Below are 15311 nucleotides of genomic sequence, written 5' to 3'. Positions count from 1 at the left end.
GCTTCAATCTATTTTATTTAGATTAATAGGAACAATTGTTGTTTTAAGAATAGTTGTTTTACTATTTCTCAAACTGATACTTTGATTAGATTTTCTGTAAAATCTAGATTTCTAAACATTAATGCTATGAAATTTTCTTCAAGAGAGAGACAAATGTTAGTCTTTATTTCCAGATTGTAATTTGAGGGGGAGGTTCTGCTCCTGCCTTTTGTTGTTCTAGTTTGTTTGATCAATAATATTTTTCTTCTTGATAAAAAAAAAAAATTCATTGCATATAATTAAGCCACATTTGATAACTCTTTTGGTAGTACTATAACCTATATGAGCAAGTCTATTCTGCCACAAAATAATAAAATCAAATCCAAGCATATAAGAGGAAGATGTGCATGCATTATTATCAAAACATGAGTCTTTGGTACACACTTTGATCATTCCATCACAAACATACCCTTTCCCCATAAAGTAATTCCCCTTAGACAAGATTTTCTTGCCAAACTCAAACCCTGCTTTGATGCTCAGTTTGCTCAACAAGTTCCCACTCACAAGATTCCTACTTATATCCTGAACATAAAACACATTAGTCAAAAGAACCTTCTTTCTGGATGTGAAGTAGAGATCAACATTCCCCTTGCCCAACACTTTGGATCTATGCTCATTTACCATTTGGATCTCATGGTCATCCTTTGATTCTTCAAAAGTTTTGAAAACTTCTCTATCATAAGTTACATGAATGGTGGCACAAGTGTCATACCACCATCCTTGCACTTTGCCTTGAATGGCATTCAACTCACTCAAGGTAGCAACCAACTCCTCTTCAGTTGTGTTGACCTTGGATCCATGCTTATGGGACTTTCAGAACTTGCATTCCCTAGCCATGTGACCACTCTTGCCACAAACAAAACAAAGGCCGCTCACATCCTTGAATTCCCTTAATTCTTCTTAAGGGCTAGGTAAGTGTCCTTATTTGATTGGGATTTCTTGTGGGCCTTCCCTTTGGATTGAGAGGGTCTCTCTATGGTGTTAGCCTTGAATTTCCCACCATTGGACTATTCCATACACTTGTCTCTATAACAAGACTCATCTTCAATCCTTAGGTGCTTTAGGATCCCCTCCAAAGATGTCTCCTCATTCTTATGGGGAATCTTCTTTCTATAGCCTCTCCAAGATGGAGGCAACTTGGCTATGATCTCACCCACAATGAAGGACTCCAACAATGTTATCTTTAGAGTATATAACTTATTCACAATACCTTGTAGCTCATGTGCTTGGGGGAGTAAGGTTTTTCCATCAAAGAATTTAAATTCCATGTATTGAGTTATGATGAATTTCTTGGTACCTTCTTCTTCATTTTTTTACTTCTTCTCAAGTGCATCCCATATCTCATTTGTCATTCTTGTATTGGTGTAGAGATCATAGAGACAATCCGAAACGGCATTGAGTTGGTGGCCTCTACATATTAGCTCATCATCTTCCTTTCCTTGATCACTTCTTGAGTATTATCATCATCCTTTGGAGCATCCAAAGTTTTCAAATCTTTGTCAAGGATGTAGTGAACCTTCAATGTTGTGAGAAGAAACTTGATCTTGTCTTGCCAAGCACAAAGTTTAAGTCATCAAATCTGTAACGCCCTAGGTAGCCAAGACCATTACACTGTGTGTTTATAAAGGTGCAAGACTTGCTAATCAGGTCATTTAGTTAGAAACATGTTACTGAAACTATAATTGAACTAGGGTTAAAAGATTTTGGTCATAAAAGATACATTTCATTTAAATAAACACTTCATATATGGGATCCCAAAAGAAATAAAGTTTAAGGAAAGTTTACAAAATTCCAGGAAATATACAACTGCTGGCCACTCTAAGGGCAAAATAGACATTTTAGGTTCTCCTGTCCCTGTACCAATCCTCGGTCGTGGAGGCCGATCAGCTGACTATGTACATTCAGCCTCAGAGCTCTCCAACTCAGGACTGGTCCACCTTGCCCTTGCCTTTACCTGCACCATGTAGCACCCGCGAGCCAAGGCCCAGCAAGAAAACTATAATGCATAGCATAAGCGACAACCAACAGGCAGATAATTCACAAATCATCACTCAGATATACAACAGGTCATATTGCTCACATAAACAATGATACCAACCTACAAGCCAATAATCAGTTATTCAGATAACAAACTCGTTACAATCATTAGTATAAAAAACAATAAACTTATCACACCAAAATCCAGGGTCGACGTCCTTAGGCCGCACCCTCTAATTATCCCACTGACTCCGGCATGCTTAGGCCGAGCCCAGTGATTATGTACTTAACCTCAGCTATCAATGGCCGAGCCACGCCTTGTGCGCAAATGTTGATTCCGGCACTCTTAGGCTGTTTATCACAGGCCCCCATGGCATAATACCATCTCATGCATCACATACAAATATAGGGAACTCTTAGTCCCAACATAATCACATAACCGGGTGCAATTTCTTAGCTTTGATTCTGAGCGCTCTAGTTAAAAGAAATGATCCTTGAGCACGATCCCGTCTGAGCCTTAGCGTACACCTAGTCACAAATGTAACATAGAACCCTCATTAACATTCAATTCTGTAACCTAACCTCATAACCAATCCCGAGCCCTCAAGAAGCCCCAATTCCACCAAATGGGGTGGTGGAATCGACCCCCGAGCCTCCAAGCCAAAATCCCTAAGAAAATACCAAAAACCCACTTCTGGAGGCAGGGTAGCGCTACAGCGCCACAAAGTGGGCGCTACAGCTCTACAAGCAAAGACAAAAACACCCCCCTGAACCAAGCATAGCGCTGTAGCGCTTTAATGCTAGTGCTACAGCGCTACAAACTGCACCAACATCACCCTGAGTTCTTCCTTCAAATTCCCCTGAGTCAAAACTCCCTAAAACCCTTCCAGACCTCAACCACACTTCAAATTAAGCCTACCCTCTACTACATCTCATCTCACATGGCCCAAAAACATCAAACTTGGCCACATGCATCATTAAACACAGAAAAACAAGAATTGAGTTTGAAACTCAAGAACTCATCAGAAAAACCATAAACAACCCAGAAACTCAAATGATCAAGCCCATAATTGTTACCTTTAATGGAGAATATGACCCTAGGTAGCCCTCTATGCCCTTCCAGCCTTTAGCTCCTCAGTTCCCAAAGCCCAAATCCGTTAATTTCCATCCAAAGCTCAAGTTCATAAATCAATCTCATCAAAACTCAGAAATCTCAAAAACAACCTCAAACCTTACATTAATTTGATAGTTAATTCCAACTAACCCTCTTCAATTACTTCAAGGATCAAAGTTCCAAGACTTAGCTTAGACTCTCTCTGAGTTTATAGCTTCAAATTCCACAAGAAATGGTGAGGAAGACAGCCATTCGAGAGAGAGAGAGAGAGAGGTCATGTACTCTGTTTTTTTTTCCTTCTTTCTTTCTTTCCTTCAACTTCTAAAACTTTCTACAGCTTCCACTAACTATAAAAAGCAGTATAACCCTTATCTTTTTTCTAACTATCAAATGACCATTTTTCCCTCCTATTAACACCTAAGCCTTTAAACATTTTAAGGGCATTTTTGGACATTTTTTCCCAATTCCCGCTAATTCCTCAAGTGTCCCTAATATTTACTGCTTAAATCCCGTCACCTAACTAATCACCAATTATTTTTCCCAATGTCAAATAGTCTCCAATATATTTTCCCAAGTTCCCAAAAATACCCCCAGGCTCCCCTGGAGTCGAGTATAAATCCCCACCGTGACTTTTTCGCTAAACTGCACACTAGGATCACCTCGAGTCACCAGCTGCAAATATATCCACATAATAATGTGGTCTCAACAATTTATCACAAATAATCACGCTTATGCCCTCAATGGGCCAAAATTACAAATATGCCCCTATAAGCTAAGTAGGGCCTACATGCATACTAATACTCATAATCATGCATCTCATATATCCATATAATCATATAAGCACGCTTATCACATAATCATGCATTTAATCATTTAAATCACACATAAATCAATTATGCCCTCTCGGCACACTAATTAAGGCCCTTAAGCCTCATTAGTAATTTTGGGTCGTTACAGAATCGATCTAGTCTCACTAGATCTTGAGACATGAACTTGAGGGCTGAGAATGAGGAGCTTTCTTCCATAATCTTGGTTAGTATATAAACCTTGGAGATAGACAATCTTTGATACAAAACTTAGGAGTCTATGAATAGAGATTTTTTATTGTTGGGGATAAAGCTGTAAACCAAGCTTTATATATTACAATTCAAAGGAATAAACAAGGATAATCTATTCTCTAATATGAGAATAATACAAAGAACATAACACAAATAAAACAAGTAATAGAATGGACATTTGGGTTGAAAACCTTGATACATAATAAAATCATAAGTCTATGATTTTATGTGAATCGCAAAAATGGAACAAAAGCTTGACACAAATTAAGATTTGTTGTCCAAAAATTTCTATTCCTAGCTTCCTCCTTGAGATTGTTTGAAGCTAGTACAATGGAATGAGATTGGGATTCACAAGCCTTGAATCTTCATGCAAGTCAAGCTTTCTTGACGAAGATCTTGGAGAAAAATAGTAATCTTGAGAGCTAGAAAGAGAGATAGGTTTTAGAGAGAGAGAGAGAGAGAGAGAGAGAGGTGAGTGATCAATTCACCAAAAAATCAAATGACCTCTTTAAAAAGTATAGGAACCCTCATTGGAATCAACTGGCGAGATTAGAGCTTATAATTTGAATTTTGGAGCCAAAAACACGTCACTGTACGGACCACACAGGCGATACATCGCATTTATTGTGTTTCTAGGGACAAGCGACGCAATGCAGGTCCCTCTGACTTGGCACCCCAAAACTTGTTTCAAAACATACCCAAATGCCTCCAAACTTTTTGGGTACTCTTATATACTCCAAAGAAACACTTTAGACCTAGAAAGATGATTTATAGATACATATATCAAAATTCAACTCTCACATGTTGACTTTAGTGAAAGCGTTATGATTTTTGCACCTCTTCGTGCCTAACTAGTTTCACTATGTATTTAACCAATCATAATATGATCCAGTATAGATTATAGAGAAAGGAATCGAGAGGTTGTGACCCAAGGGGAATTTCCACCAGTTAAGGTCCTCTAGAGAAATTGCCCGGTTAGATGAACAATGAGGGAGATGGGATATGGTAAAGAGGATCGTCAAGATTGGTTGGTGAATCAAATTTTCAGGACGAAATTTCCCTTTAGGAGGGTAGATTGTAGTATCCGGCACACATATCTTGGGATTGTTTGTTGTTAATTTTCTCTGTTAATTAAGTTTCTATTTATTTGTTTATTTATTCTTTTATTTATCTATTCAAGATGATTATTGAATCATTTTATAAAATGAATTTAAATTTTTTAAATGAATTACCATGATTTTCAAAGTGCATGGTAGAAATGAACCTAGTCAAGATTAGGTCTTCACACACGATTCTTGAAAATCAAAAGGGATTGTAAAAGGATTTTGAAGTTAATAGGAAGATAGGGTTTGATGGATGAGCCTAGTAGGAATTTTGTCTAGATTCAAGATTCGGGAAAAGATCATAGGATGATATGATTTGGGTTTGGATTTGATTATGTTTGAAATACATGTGAATAGAAAGATTTGAATCAATTAGGTTTTATTTGGAAATTTGATGGAGATGTGGTTGGTGAATTTGTGAGCCTATAAAAAGAGTGTGAAGGACCTAGGCCGAAACACACATAGAGAGAAAGGAAGAGAAAGGCGAAAATTTCGAGAAGAGAAAGAAAGAAAGAAAGAGAAAGGAAGAATCAAGGTTTTAGAGGTAAATATTCTCCATGTGGTTTTAAGTATTCGCTTCATCTTTGTGGATTTCTAATAGATACGATATTTTGTGCTTAATACTTCAAAGGAGGAGGAACCATTAGGGTTTCAGCCACCACAAGGAAAGGTAAGCATTTGGGGCTTTTATTATTTTAGATCTATGCTAGAATAAAGTGGTATTTTGAGGAAATGTTTCTACCTTTAATCTAGGGTTTTGGGTTTTGTTATAAGGGTTGACTTTAATTATCTATGATGGGTATTCATAGAAGTTATTTGATATTTATAAGGTTTTGGATGTAAACTTTCCCACGCCATTTTTCTCTCAAAGACACTCACACCAAGGTAAGGAAATTAGCTAGTTTTCTATGTGAAGTGTTATGTGTTTGCTATGTTTGTTACGATGAATACAGGCACAAGTATTGCATAGATGAGTTACCCTGTATAAATGTTTTGCAGACATGCCCAAGAAGTGACCAATGTGATCCCAATTGGACAGTTTTCCTGACCTAGTTTCTATACGATAATACTTGGTACCTTTAATGTTTATGTATGAATGTACAAATGCTAAATTGACATATGATATGTATGAGAATGCATGTCGTTGTCTGTGTTTTCACCAAAGGACACGTGGCAATCATAAACTAGTGCGGGTAGGGTGCGTACCGAAGACGCGTGCCTCTTCAAGTGAAGCCATGCCCCGAGAGTCAGTCCTCAGAGGGTAGATGTCTCAACCAAAAGTCGCATCCCTCAGATATAGGGCATGAACGTCTCTCTCTGAGGCCATACCCCGAGGACTACTTAGTAGTCATCGAACTCTTTACAAGCAGTTGCCTTTCAGGTCAAGGATCTTGTCCTCAAGACCTAGAAGGCTAGCCATGTGTCAATAAATGTAGGTTTGCAGCGTTAGAGGATCGTCTGACAACCTTTTTGGTGATCCGTCCACAATGTTGTCAATTATACACTCGACAATTCGCACTCCCACTATGCCGCCTGACAAGGAAATACGTGCAACACGCCCTGACAGTGCTAGGAGCATGTTCCCCATAAAGCAGGTAGCTTTCTACAATGGGCCTCGCGTATATCGCCTGGGCCATGGTCTCCAATTCATGCAGCCCAATGCATTAAAGTGGTATTAATACCCCCAATAACGGGGATAATATGTATTGATTATAAATAATTAGAATTAATGACCCCAGCCTCTATAAATAGGGTTGGGAGTCTCACTGTAAAGGGTTTTTAGAGAAAGATAACCTTGTACTCAAAGAAAAATAAATGCTACCTGAGAAAAATCCATTGGAGCTTGCCCTAAAAAGCTTCCAATCTCTTTAATACCAAAGACTCATGGACTAGGGCTCTTTTATAGCCTAAACCGTGTAAAAAATTATTGTGCTCTTGTTGTTTATTTCTTTAATCTCTCATCTTTAGGCTGATAGCAAAAAAGGCAGTCAACACATGTTATGACCTTTATGGTGTTTATGCTATAACTAGTTTGATGTTATATCATGACAAGTGGAGGTTAGGCTACAATGAGTTTAACTGTTATGTTTTTCTTAGATGTTATGCATGTTAATACATCAAAGTGTATCTTAGTACAATCGTTAGTGATATGAAAATGAGAAAGATAGATATATGGTAAGAGTTTAAGTTAATGTTAGAAATGTCTTAGAAATTCTTTAGCATTGTATGAACTAGGGAAGTTATGATTTTATGTTAGTTTTTTTAAGTAACTATGGTAATTGGAATGTTCTATTTGCATGTTTGTACTTCCTTACATGGCTCTCGAGCTCACCCACTTACTTTCCCTCAAGTTGCAGGTATTAGTTGAATGTCTACTTATGAGCGTGGCAAGTTGAAGTCCATCCAAATGAAGTATGTATGTTGTGGGGGCTATATGGACCAAGAAACAATCAAGAATGCCACATGTTTATTTTATCTTTTAACGCACTTTAAATAAGACCATTATCATCTTAGAAATGTATTAAAGTTCTAAATTTACTTATTATGTTGCACTAAATGTTTTATTGAAAACTTGGATCCATTATTTTCTGCATATTTTATTATTTTTGTGACATTGGAAAAACTAGTATTTATTATGAATTATGTCGAATTATGTATTTTGGAAAAGATAGAATAATTAGGGTGTTTCATTTTGTGTGAATCTCAAAGTCAGCATGCAAGGATTGGATGTTCGTTGTTCTATACTAAAATATAGCAAGGACACTTGATATGCTACAATAAGTGTTAGATCTACTTTTTATGTGTTTAGATATAAAGTATATATGTATATACTTCATCTTGACTTTGTCTCAATGAAAAATATTTTTTAAAAAAAACCTCCACTATGCACTTGATGTGCTCTTTTCAAACAAACAAAGGCCCCCAAGGCCCTAACAATGATTGTTGTGGTCAAACCTTGACCCTTACGATGGTCTTTTGCCCTAAGGTTTTGAGCACACTACCAATGGATGCACGAAGGCAACACTCAAATTTAGGAAGAAGTGACAACCTGACTTGGTTAGCTCAACCTTTTGATGAGGCTACGCACTTCCAACAAATGTGACGTAGTGACCCACGGCTGATGTTGATTACAGGCCTGCGAAAGGTAGGTTTCCCAAAGTCGAAGCTAGCCCTACTCTTCTGTCTTAAAGATCGCCAACCCTAAATAACCTCTTTATAAGGTCTGTAAGATAATTCTGGCGATGAAGGGGGCGTGTGACAAGGCCTAGTTACTGTTAAGGACCCTAAGTACACCCCACAGGGGGAAGAAAGGCACGCAAATCCTATGGTCATGCCCAGCCTAGCCTTCGGTGCCAGCATGTTGTCGCATAAAGACCCTTGAAACTATTGGAAAGGAAACATCTTAAAGACTCTCCACATCAACCTAACTCTGGGTGTAGGTCCTGGCTTTAGCCAAGAAGAAAGGTCGAGTGCGACAAACTCAAAGTCTTTTTGCCATGCTCAGGGGCAACTGTTGGGGATAATTCCCCAGAAAAAATAGTGATGCCCAAAGTGTATCAGGGTGGCTGGCCTAGAACGATTATGTGTACATTCCCCTAGGTCTAGTAAACCTCGCCAAGGCACCCAAAATTATGGACTGTCACATGAGACTTCTCCATGCACTATGGGAATATATTGAGCCCATCCTACCTTACCTCGAGTCATCTATCCTCGTGGACTGCATATCACATTGCTAGATAATTGACCGCGACACAATGATGTCAAATTGACTCTAGGAATTAGTGAGTGGACATTGCATGTAGGTTTAGGAACAATGCCATAAGGGAGGTTTCCGTGATACCGTCACATTAGTAAATGGAAAAATCCTCTTTTTTATCTCCTAAGAGAAACCCCGTTTCGATGTAGCTTATGAGTTGACTCAGTTACCAAATCGCATGGTCTTTATGGGAACTCCCCAATGATCTAATTGTCCATAAGCCTGCCTCTCTACATATAAATAGGGAGCATTTCCTTCCGCAATACACACAACATTACACCTTGCTCATTTACACAATTTTGTGCTTGAGATCTAAACCAGCTTCCTTACTACTATCTCTCAGAAAAGACTTCTCCACTCGATGACTCCTCCAAAAAATCCATCTTCATCACTCACTGAGATATCAACTAAAGTACCTTCTGAGGTGCAACCCTCTCATTATTATTCTCTCACCATACTTGACGAGTGGAAGCCTTCACGTTCTTACATTTAGCCTGAGGAGTTAGTTTTGAGGTCAAGCATAACAAATTGACTAGTGCCAGTAAATCTATCATTTGCTCTAGTTCATAGCAAGGAAATGAAATCTTGCACCAAATATATATATATATTAAATAGATTAATTATTTGAATTAATCCAAGTCATTTTATCTTTTATTCAAATTTTAATTTGTTTTTGTAGAAAATCAATTAAATATTCAATTAAGTTATTTTTAAATACATAAAATAGATAATATCTATTTTTAATTAAATATATTTGAATAAGATAATATTGGAAAATATTTTCAATGACTTAGTAGTAAGTCATATGCCAATTATTGTGCCTGCACAATGCATAGTGACTGAGGCAGTGACTAGCGCAGATTGCAGTGGCAAATTTGTAATTTTTAAGTCTTGTTTTTATTTTATTATTTTATAATTATGAATGCATAATCAAATTATTCAATATTGATTAAAAGTATTTTGATTGTTTGATAGTATTAGATTTTCTAAAATAAGTAATCCTTGACATATATAAATATTATCTTATATACTTTGTCAGTGATAGTCTTGTCAACTCATGGGCTCTCTTACTGTGATCTACTAAATCAGAGAGTTGTCTCAAACATAAAAGTAAAGTGTTTCTCCCATTTCTTTGACAAAAACTCTTGATCTCATGTGAGAATATCAAGAGTTCTAAAACTGTCTTATTATTAATTGTATGTGCCCACACACATCCTGTTGTGTTGAAAACGACTTAGAAGATCATGGTGTGGGTATTGTTTGTTCGCAGTATGTAGAGAAGTCTGTTATGGGGTAGAGAAATAATTGTAATAAGCTAGAGATGGAGAATTAGGTCGAGTGATAATCTGATAGTTTTGGATAATAGATTGATACCAAGGCCTATGGGATTTAAAAAAAATGATAAGCCTTTCTACCCGATGACTTAAGAGTGGTGGATCTTAGGCTTGCTCCTCGAAAGAGTGGGACGAGCATTTTATAAGAAATATTTTTTAGAAGGATGTGGAGATGATTCTTGGGTTACTTGTTGTTGGCGGTAGTGGTATAACTCAACAATAAGTTCAATAACAACTTAGAACAATTACACAAAAAGAAATGGGAAACAATAATACAAATGGAGATAGAATTTCAGAATTCTAAGAAAAAAAAAGGCGTGTGAAGTTTCTCTCTTCCCTCCACGATGAAGAAGAAGAAAGTAGCTCGAAAGCCTGCAACTAGAACTCGGATTGAGGAGACTACGATTCTTACTGAACCCACTGTTCCGGTTCAGCCTGATCTACAGATTGAAGCAGATGGTTCTTCGGCTGGGGTGGAAGGGAAACAGGGCTTATAATTGCAGGAGCTAAGATCTGAGGATATACACGTCCCTCTGGTAGAAGATAATCTGCGTACGGATTTGGATTCAAATGTTGGGAAAGGGGACTTTCAAGCTTCTGCCCAGGCTCATTGGGCGAATCTCAGAGAAAAATATCAGATAAATGAATCAGCTAAGCTACATTATGAGGCACCCCTTCTGCAAAATGGGAAGAAAGTTGCCCAAATTGATTTGGAGGAGGTTTTTGAACAGGCTTAGACTTGGAATTCTGCTGTGATTTGTATGGTTTTGGGTGCGAATTCACCATTTGCGGTTTTTGAAGGGTTTGTTGAGAGGATTTGGGGACATTTGGGCATTGAACGGGTAGTGAGAATGCACATGGGTCTCACCATTGTCAAGTTCAATGATGAGGCTACAAGAGATTTTGTTTTGGAGAATGGAGTTGTGCAGTTTGATAGGAAGCCAGTTATTGTGAGGCCTTGGACTCAAGAACTTGACTCGATCAGATTAGTGCGATCTGTTCCTTTATGGATTCGTCTACCAAATTTGGGGTTGCAATATTGGGGGAAAAACTGTCTTAGTGCCTTGGTTAGTACAATTGGGAAGCCTATTATGGTGGATAAATTTACTAAAGATAGATCTATGATAAAGTTTGCTAAAGTGTTGGTTGAGATGGATATTACAGATGACCCTCCTTTCTTAATCCATTTTGTAAATGAACGTGGACAACTCCAGGAGCAATTTGTGGAATATGAATGGCTTCCCATTAAGTGTTCAACATGTAAGGGCTATGGGCATAATGCTGCTAAATGCAAGAAAAGTGAAACAAAAGCTTGGGTCTCTAAGAGCAAACCAGATCAAAACTTGCTTCTGGTTCTGAGGCTGCTAAGACAACACTTGGTGAGACATCTGAGTCTCAAGAGGAGGTAACAGTGATAGGGACAAAGAGTAAAGCAGTGGTAACTGGGACTGATGAGGCTGTGACTCAGGACAGGGCCCTGAGTACAAATTTGGTCTTGTCTCCAGCAAACAAAGAAAACTGGGAAGTGCCTAGGAAGATTGGGACCTCTAAGAGTAAAGGTAAGACAGTGAGCTCACAGTTGGACAGGGATAAAAATGTGTTTAAAGTGCTTCAAGAACAGGTGACAGGGGAGATGAGTGGGGTTCCTTTTGATTCTTTTGCTGATGGATTGCACAAACATATTTAGCTGGAATGTGAGGGGTTTGAATAAGAGGGACAAACAACATGCTATTTTGCGTCTCTTAAAGGTTAATAAAGTTGGTATTTGTGCTCTGTTAAAGAATAAACTAAAGGGTGATAAGGTTCAAGACATGATGTCTAAGGTGATGGTGGGCTGGGATTGTTTTAATAATCCAGCTACAGAAGGTAGAATTCTGGTTTTGTGGCAGAGGTCCTTTGTCAGTGTACAAGTGTTGCTGGTTCACCAGCAATTTGTTCATTGTCTGGTGCGGTTTTCTGGTTTACAGCAAGATTTGGTGGTAACTTTTGTCTATGGGTTCAGCCTGTTAGCTGAGAGATTAGAAATGTGGAGGGGTTTATCGTCTCTATCTATTCTAAACTTGCCATGGCTGGTTGTAGGAGACTTTAACTCAGTGTTTGAATTTGATGATAGAGTGGGGGGAAGGGAGATTGGAGCAAATGAGTTAGTTGACTCTACTGCATGGCTTGCTAACTCTCATCTTGCTAAACTTAAATGTGTTGGTTCAAACTTTACTTGGTCTAATAAACAGGAGGGGGGTGATCGGGTATATTCAAAAATAGATCATGCTTTTATTAATGAAGGGTGGATAGACTGTCAACTGAACTCCATTGCTGAGCTACATTGGGAGGTATATTCTGATCATTGTTTCTTTCTTATTAAGACTCATTTGGCTGGGAATTTAGGAGTACAACCATTCAGATTTTTCAACTGCTGGATCACTCACAGAAATTTTAAAGACACTGTCATGACTAGTTGGCTGAGACCTATGACAACTTGAGGATTATGGGGTGTGACTAAGAAGCTGATTCGCCTGAAACATATTCTGAGAAAGTTTAATAGAACAGAAATTGGAGATATTGAGCAGCAGTTCCATCAAGCAAAAGGCGAATATCAGGTGGCTTTAACTAAGGTTCAAGATTCTCCCTTCGATATCTTTGCTCAAGAAACAGAAAAGAAAGCAGCTATCAATTATAAAATCCACTATGCTAGATATAGGAGCTTCTTGATTCAGCGGAGTAAAGTGACGTGGCTGCAAAAAGGAGACGAGAATACGGCTTATTTTCATGCTTGCATCAAAAAAAGGAGAGAGGAGAATCGGATTGTTTCTTTTCTAAATGATAATGGGGACATCATTGATGATTATAATTCAGTTGTACATCATTTTTTAGCTCATTTCAAGAGTTTCATGGGCAGCTCTAGTCTTGCTACTGGGTGTGTTAAAACAGATTTTATGGAAGTTGGGCCTTGTTTGGAGATTGATAAGCAGCTGGATTTAATCAGAGACTTTACTAAGGCTGATGTTAAGAAAGCTATTTTCAGCATTCCGGGTACTAAGACCCCAGGGCTAGATGGGTATAACTCAGATTTCTACAAGTTTTTATGGAAGCAAATTGGGATGAAATCTCAGTGGCTGTGTTGGATTTTTTCAAAACTGGAAGGATGCCTACTGAGATTAATAAAACAGTAATAACCTTGGTCCCTCAAAATGATGCTCCTAGTAGAGCAGTACACTTTCGTCCCATAGCTTGCTACAACACTCTGTACAAATGCATCTCCAAAATGCTCTGCAGTAGACTTTCAGAAGTTCTGCCGTTTATAATCAGTCCTAATCAGGGAGCGTTTATTCGTGGGAGATCATTAGCTCATAACATACTAATCTTTCAGGACTTGATCAAGAACTATAATAGGAAGAACACCTCCCCGAGATGTGTTTTGAAGATTGACCTGAGCAAGGCTTATGATACAGTTGATTGGGTGTTTTTGGAAAGATTGTTGACCTGCTTTAGATTTCCCACCAGGTTTATAAATTGGGTAATGGTTTGCCTCAAGGGTTCCTCATATATTCTTATAATGAATGGGCGGTTGCAGGGGGACTTTCAAGGGGTTAAGGGCCTTCATCAAGGGGACCCAATATCTCCTTTACTGTTCGTTTTAGTAATGGAATATCTGTCTAGGCTGCTTCAATTTGGAGCGATGCAACCTACCTTTTGGTTCCACCCAATGTGTAAAAGTCTCAAAATCATCAATTTATGTTTTGCTGATGATTTAGTGATTTTTTGCAAAGCAAACTATAACTCTGTTCAGATTATTAAGCAGTTGTTTGATGAATTTTGTACCAGTTCGGGTATGAAGGCTAATCTCAACAAGTCTCAAGTTTTCTTTGGTGGCATCTCGGCTCAAGACAAATCTCAGTTACAGGAAGTGCTTCATCTTGAGGAAGGCTCATTCCCTCTCAAATATTTGGGGATCCCTATGCGGCCTACTAAATGGAAAGAGGCTGGCTGTGGTGAAATTTTGAAAAAAAATTAAGCTCCGTCTTCACACTTGGTCTAGTAGACATCTATCTTATGCCAGAAGGGTTCAGCTTATTACCTCTGTTCTTCTTGGGCTGCGTAACTATTGGATGAATATCTTTTTATTGCCCCAAAGTGTCATTAAAGAAGTTGACAAGTTATGTATGTGGTTTCTTTGGGGACACAATGGGACTAGGAGTAATTTCCATCTCACGGCTTGGTCTACAGTGTGTTTGCCGAAAACCCTTGGAGGATTGGGCTTTGGTGAAGGTTCCAAATGGAATAAGGCCATGCTTGGGAAGTATATTTGGGCAATAAACCATCAACAAGAGACTTTGTGGGTCAAATGGATTCATACGGTGTACTTAAAAGGGACTGATTTCTGGCTCTACCAGTTCAAAACAGACACAAGCTGGTATTGGAAGAAACTCTATCAATTACGTAACTTGTTTGCTCAGGAGGACATTGATAATGCGAGTAGTCATGGGAAGTTTAGGATTGGGCTGTTATATGCTAAGCTTATCCACCAAGATCCGGCCAAGTACCATCAGTTTGTTTGGAATCGAATGAGCATTCCTAAGCATAAATTTATCACTTGGCAAGCTGTTAACTCTAAGCTTTTAACTAGAGATCATCTTATTAGAGTTTCTATGGTTATTAAATCTGTCTCTTGCCCGGTCTGTGAACTGGCAGCTGAGAACCACAATCACTTGTTTTTTGAGTGCCTTTTTTCTCAACATGTGGTTCGGCTGATTCAAGGTTGGGTCCATTGCAATTGGCCTCTTAGTTTCACGGCTTGGACTGCTTGGATTGAAGATTTGAAGGGGGGGTACTCATGCCTTGCTAGTGGCTGCTGTTTTCTCAGCAATCGTGTATTCCCTTTGGCATAATAGGAATATTTGTCATTTTCAGCACTATTCTCTTAGTGTTAAT

The 15311-nt window shown here is 38.3% G+C and overlaps 1 protein-coding gene across 1 annotated transcript; it reads left to right on the top strand.

Annotated features, from left to right (window-relative positions):
- Nucleotides 1–11143: 11143 nt before the first annotated feature.
- On the top strand, nt 11144–14394 carry LOC133792286 (uncharacterized). The gene is made up of 4 exons (XM_062230192.1): nt 11144–11787; nt 12070–12712; nt 12887–13437; nt 13524–14394. Exons 1-4 carry the CDS (start codon nt 11144–11146, stop codon nt 14392–14394), a joined length of 2709 nt encoding a protein of 902 aa, XP_062086176.1.
- The last annotated feature ends 917 nt before the right edge of the window (nt 14395–15311 follow it).

The sequence above is a fragment of the Humulus lupulus genome, chromosome 7, assembly GCF_963169125.1.
Source record: "Humulus lupulus chromosome 7, drHumLupu1.1, whole genome shotgun sequence".
In the NCBI taxonomy this organism is placed as follows: domain Eukaryota; kingdom Viridiplantae; phylum Streptophyta; class Magnoliopsida; order Rosales; family Cannabaceae; genus Humulus; species Humulus lupulus.
This window is presented reverse-complemented; position numbering and strand designations above follow the sequence as displayed.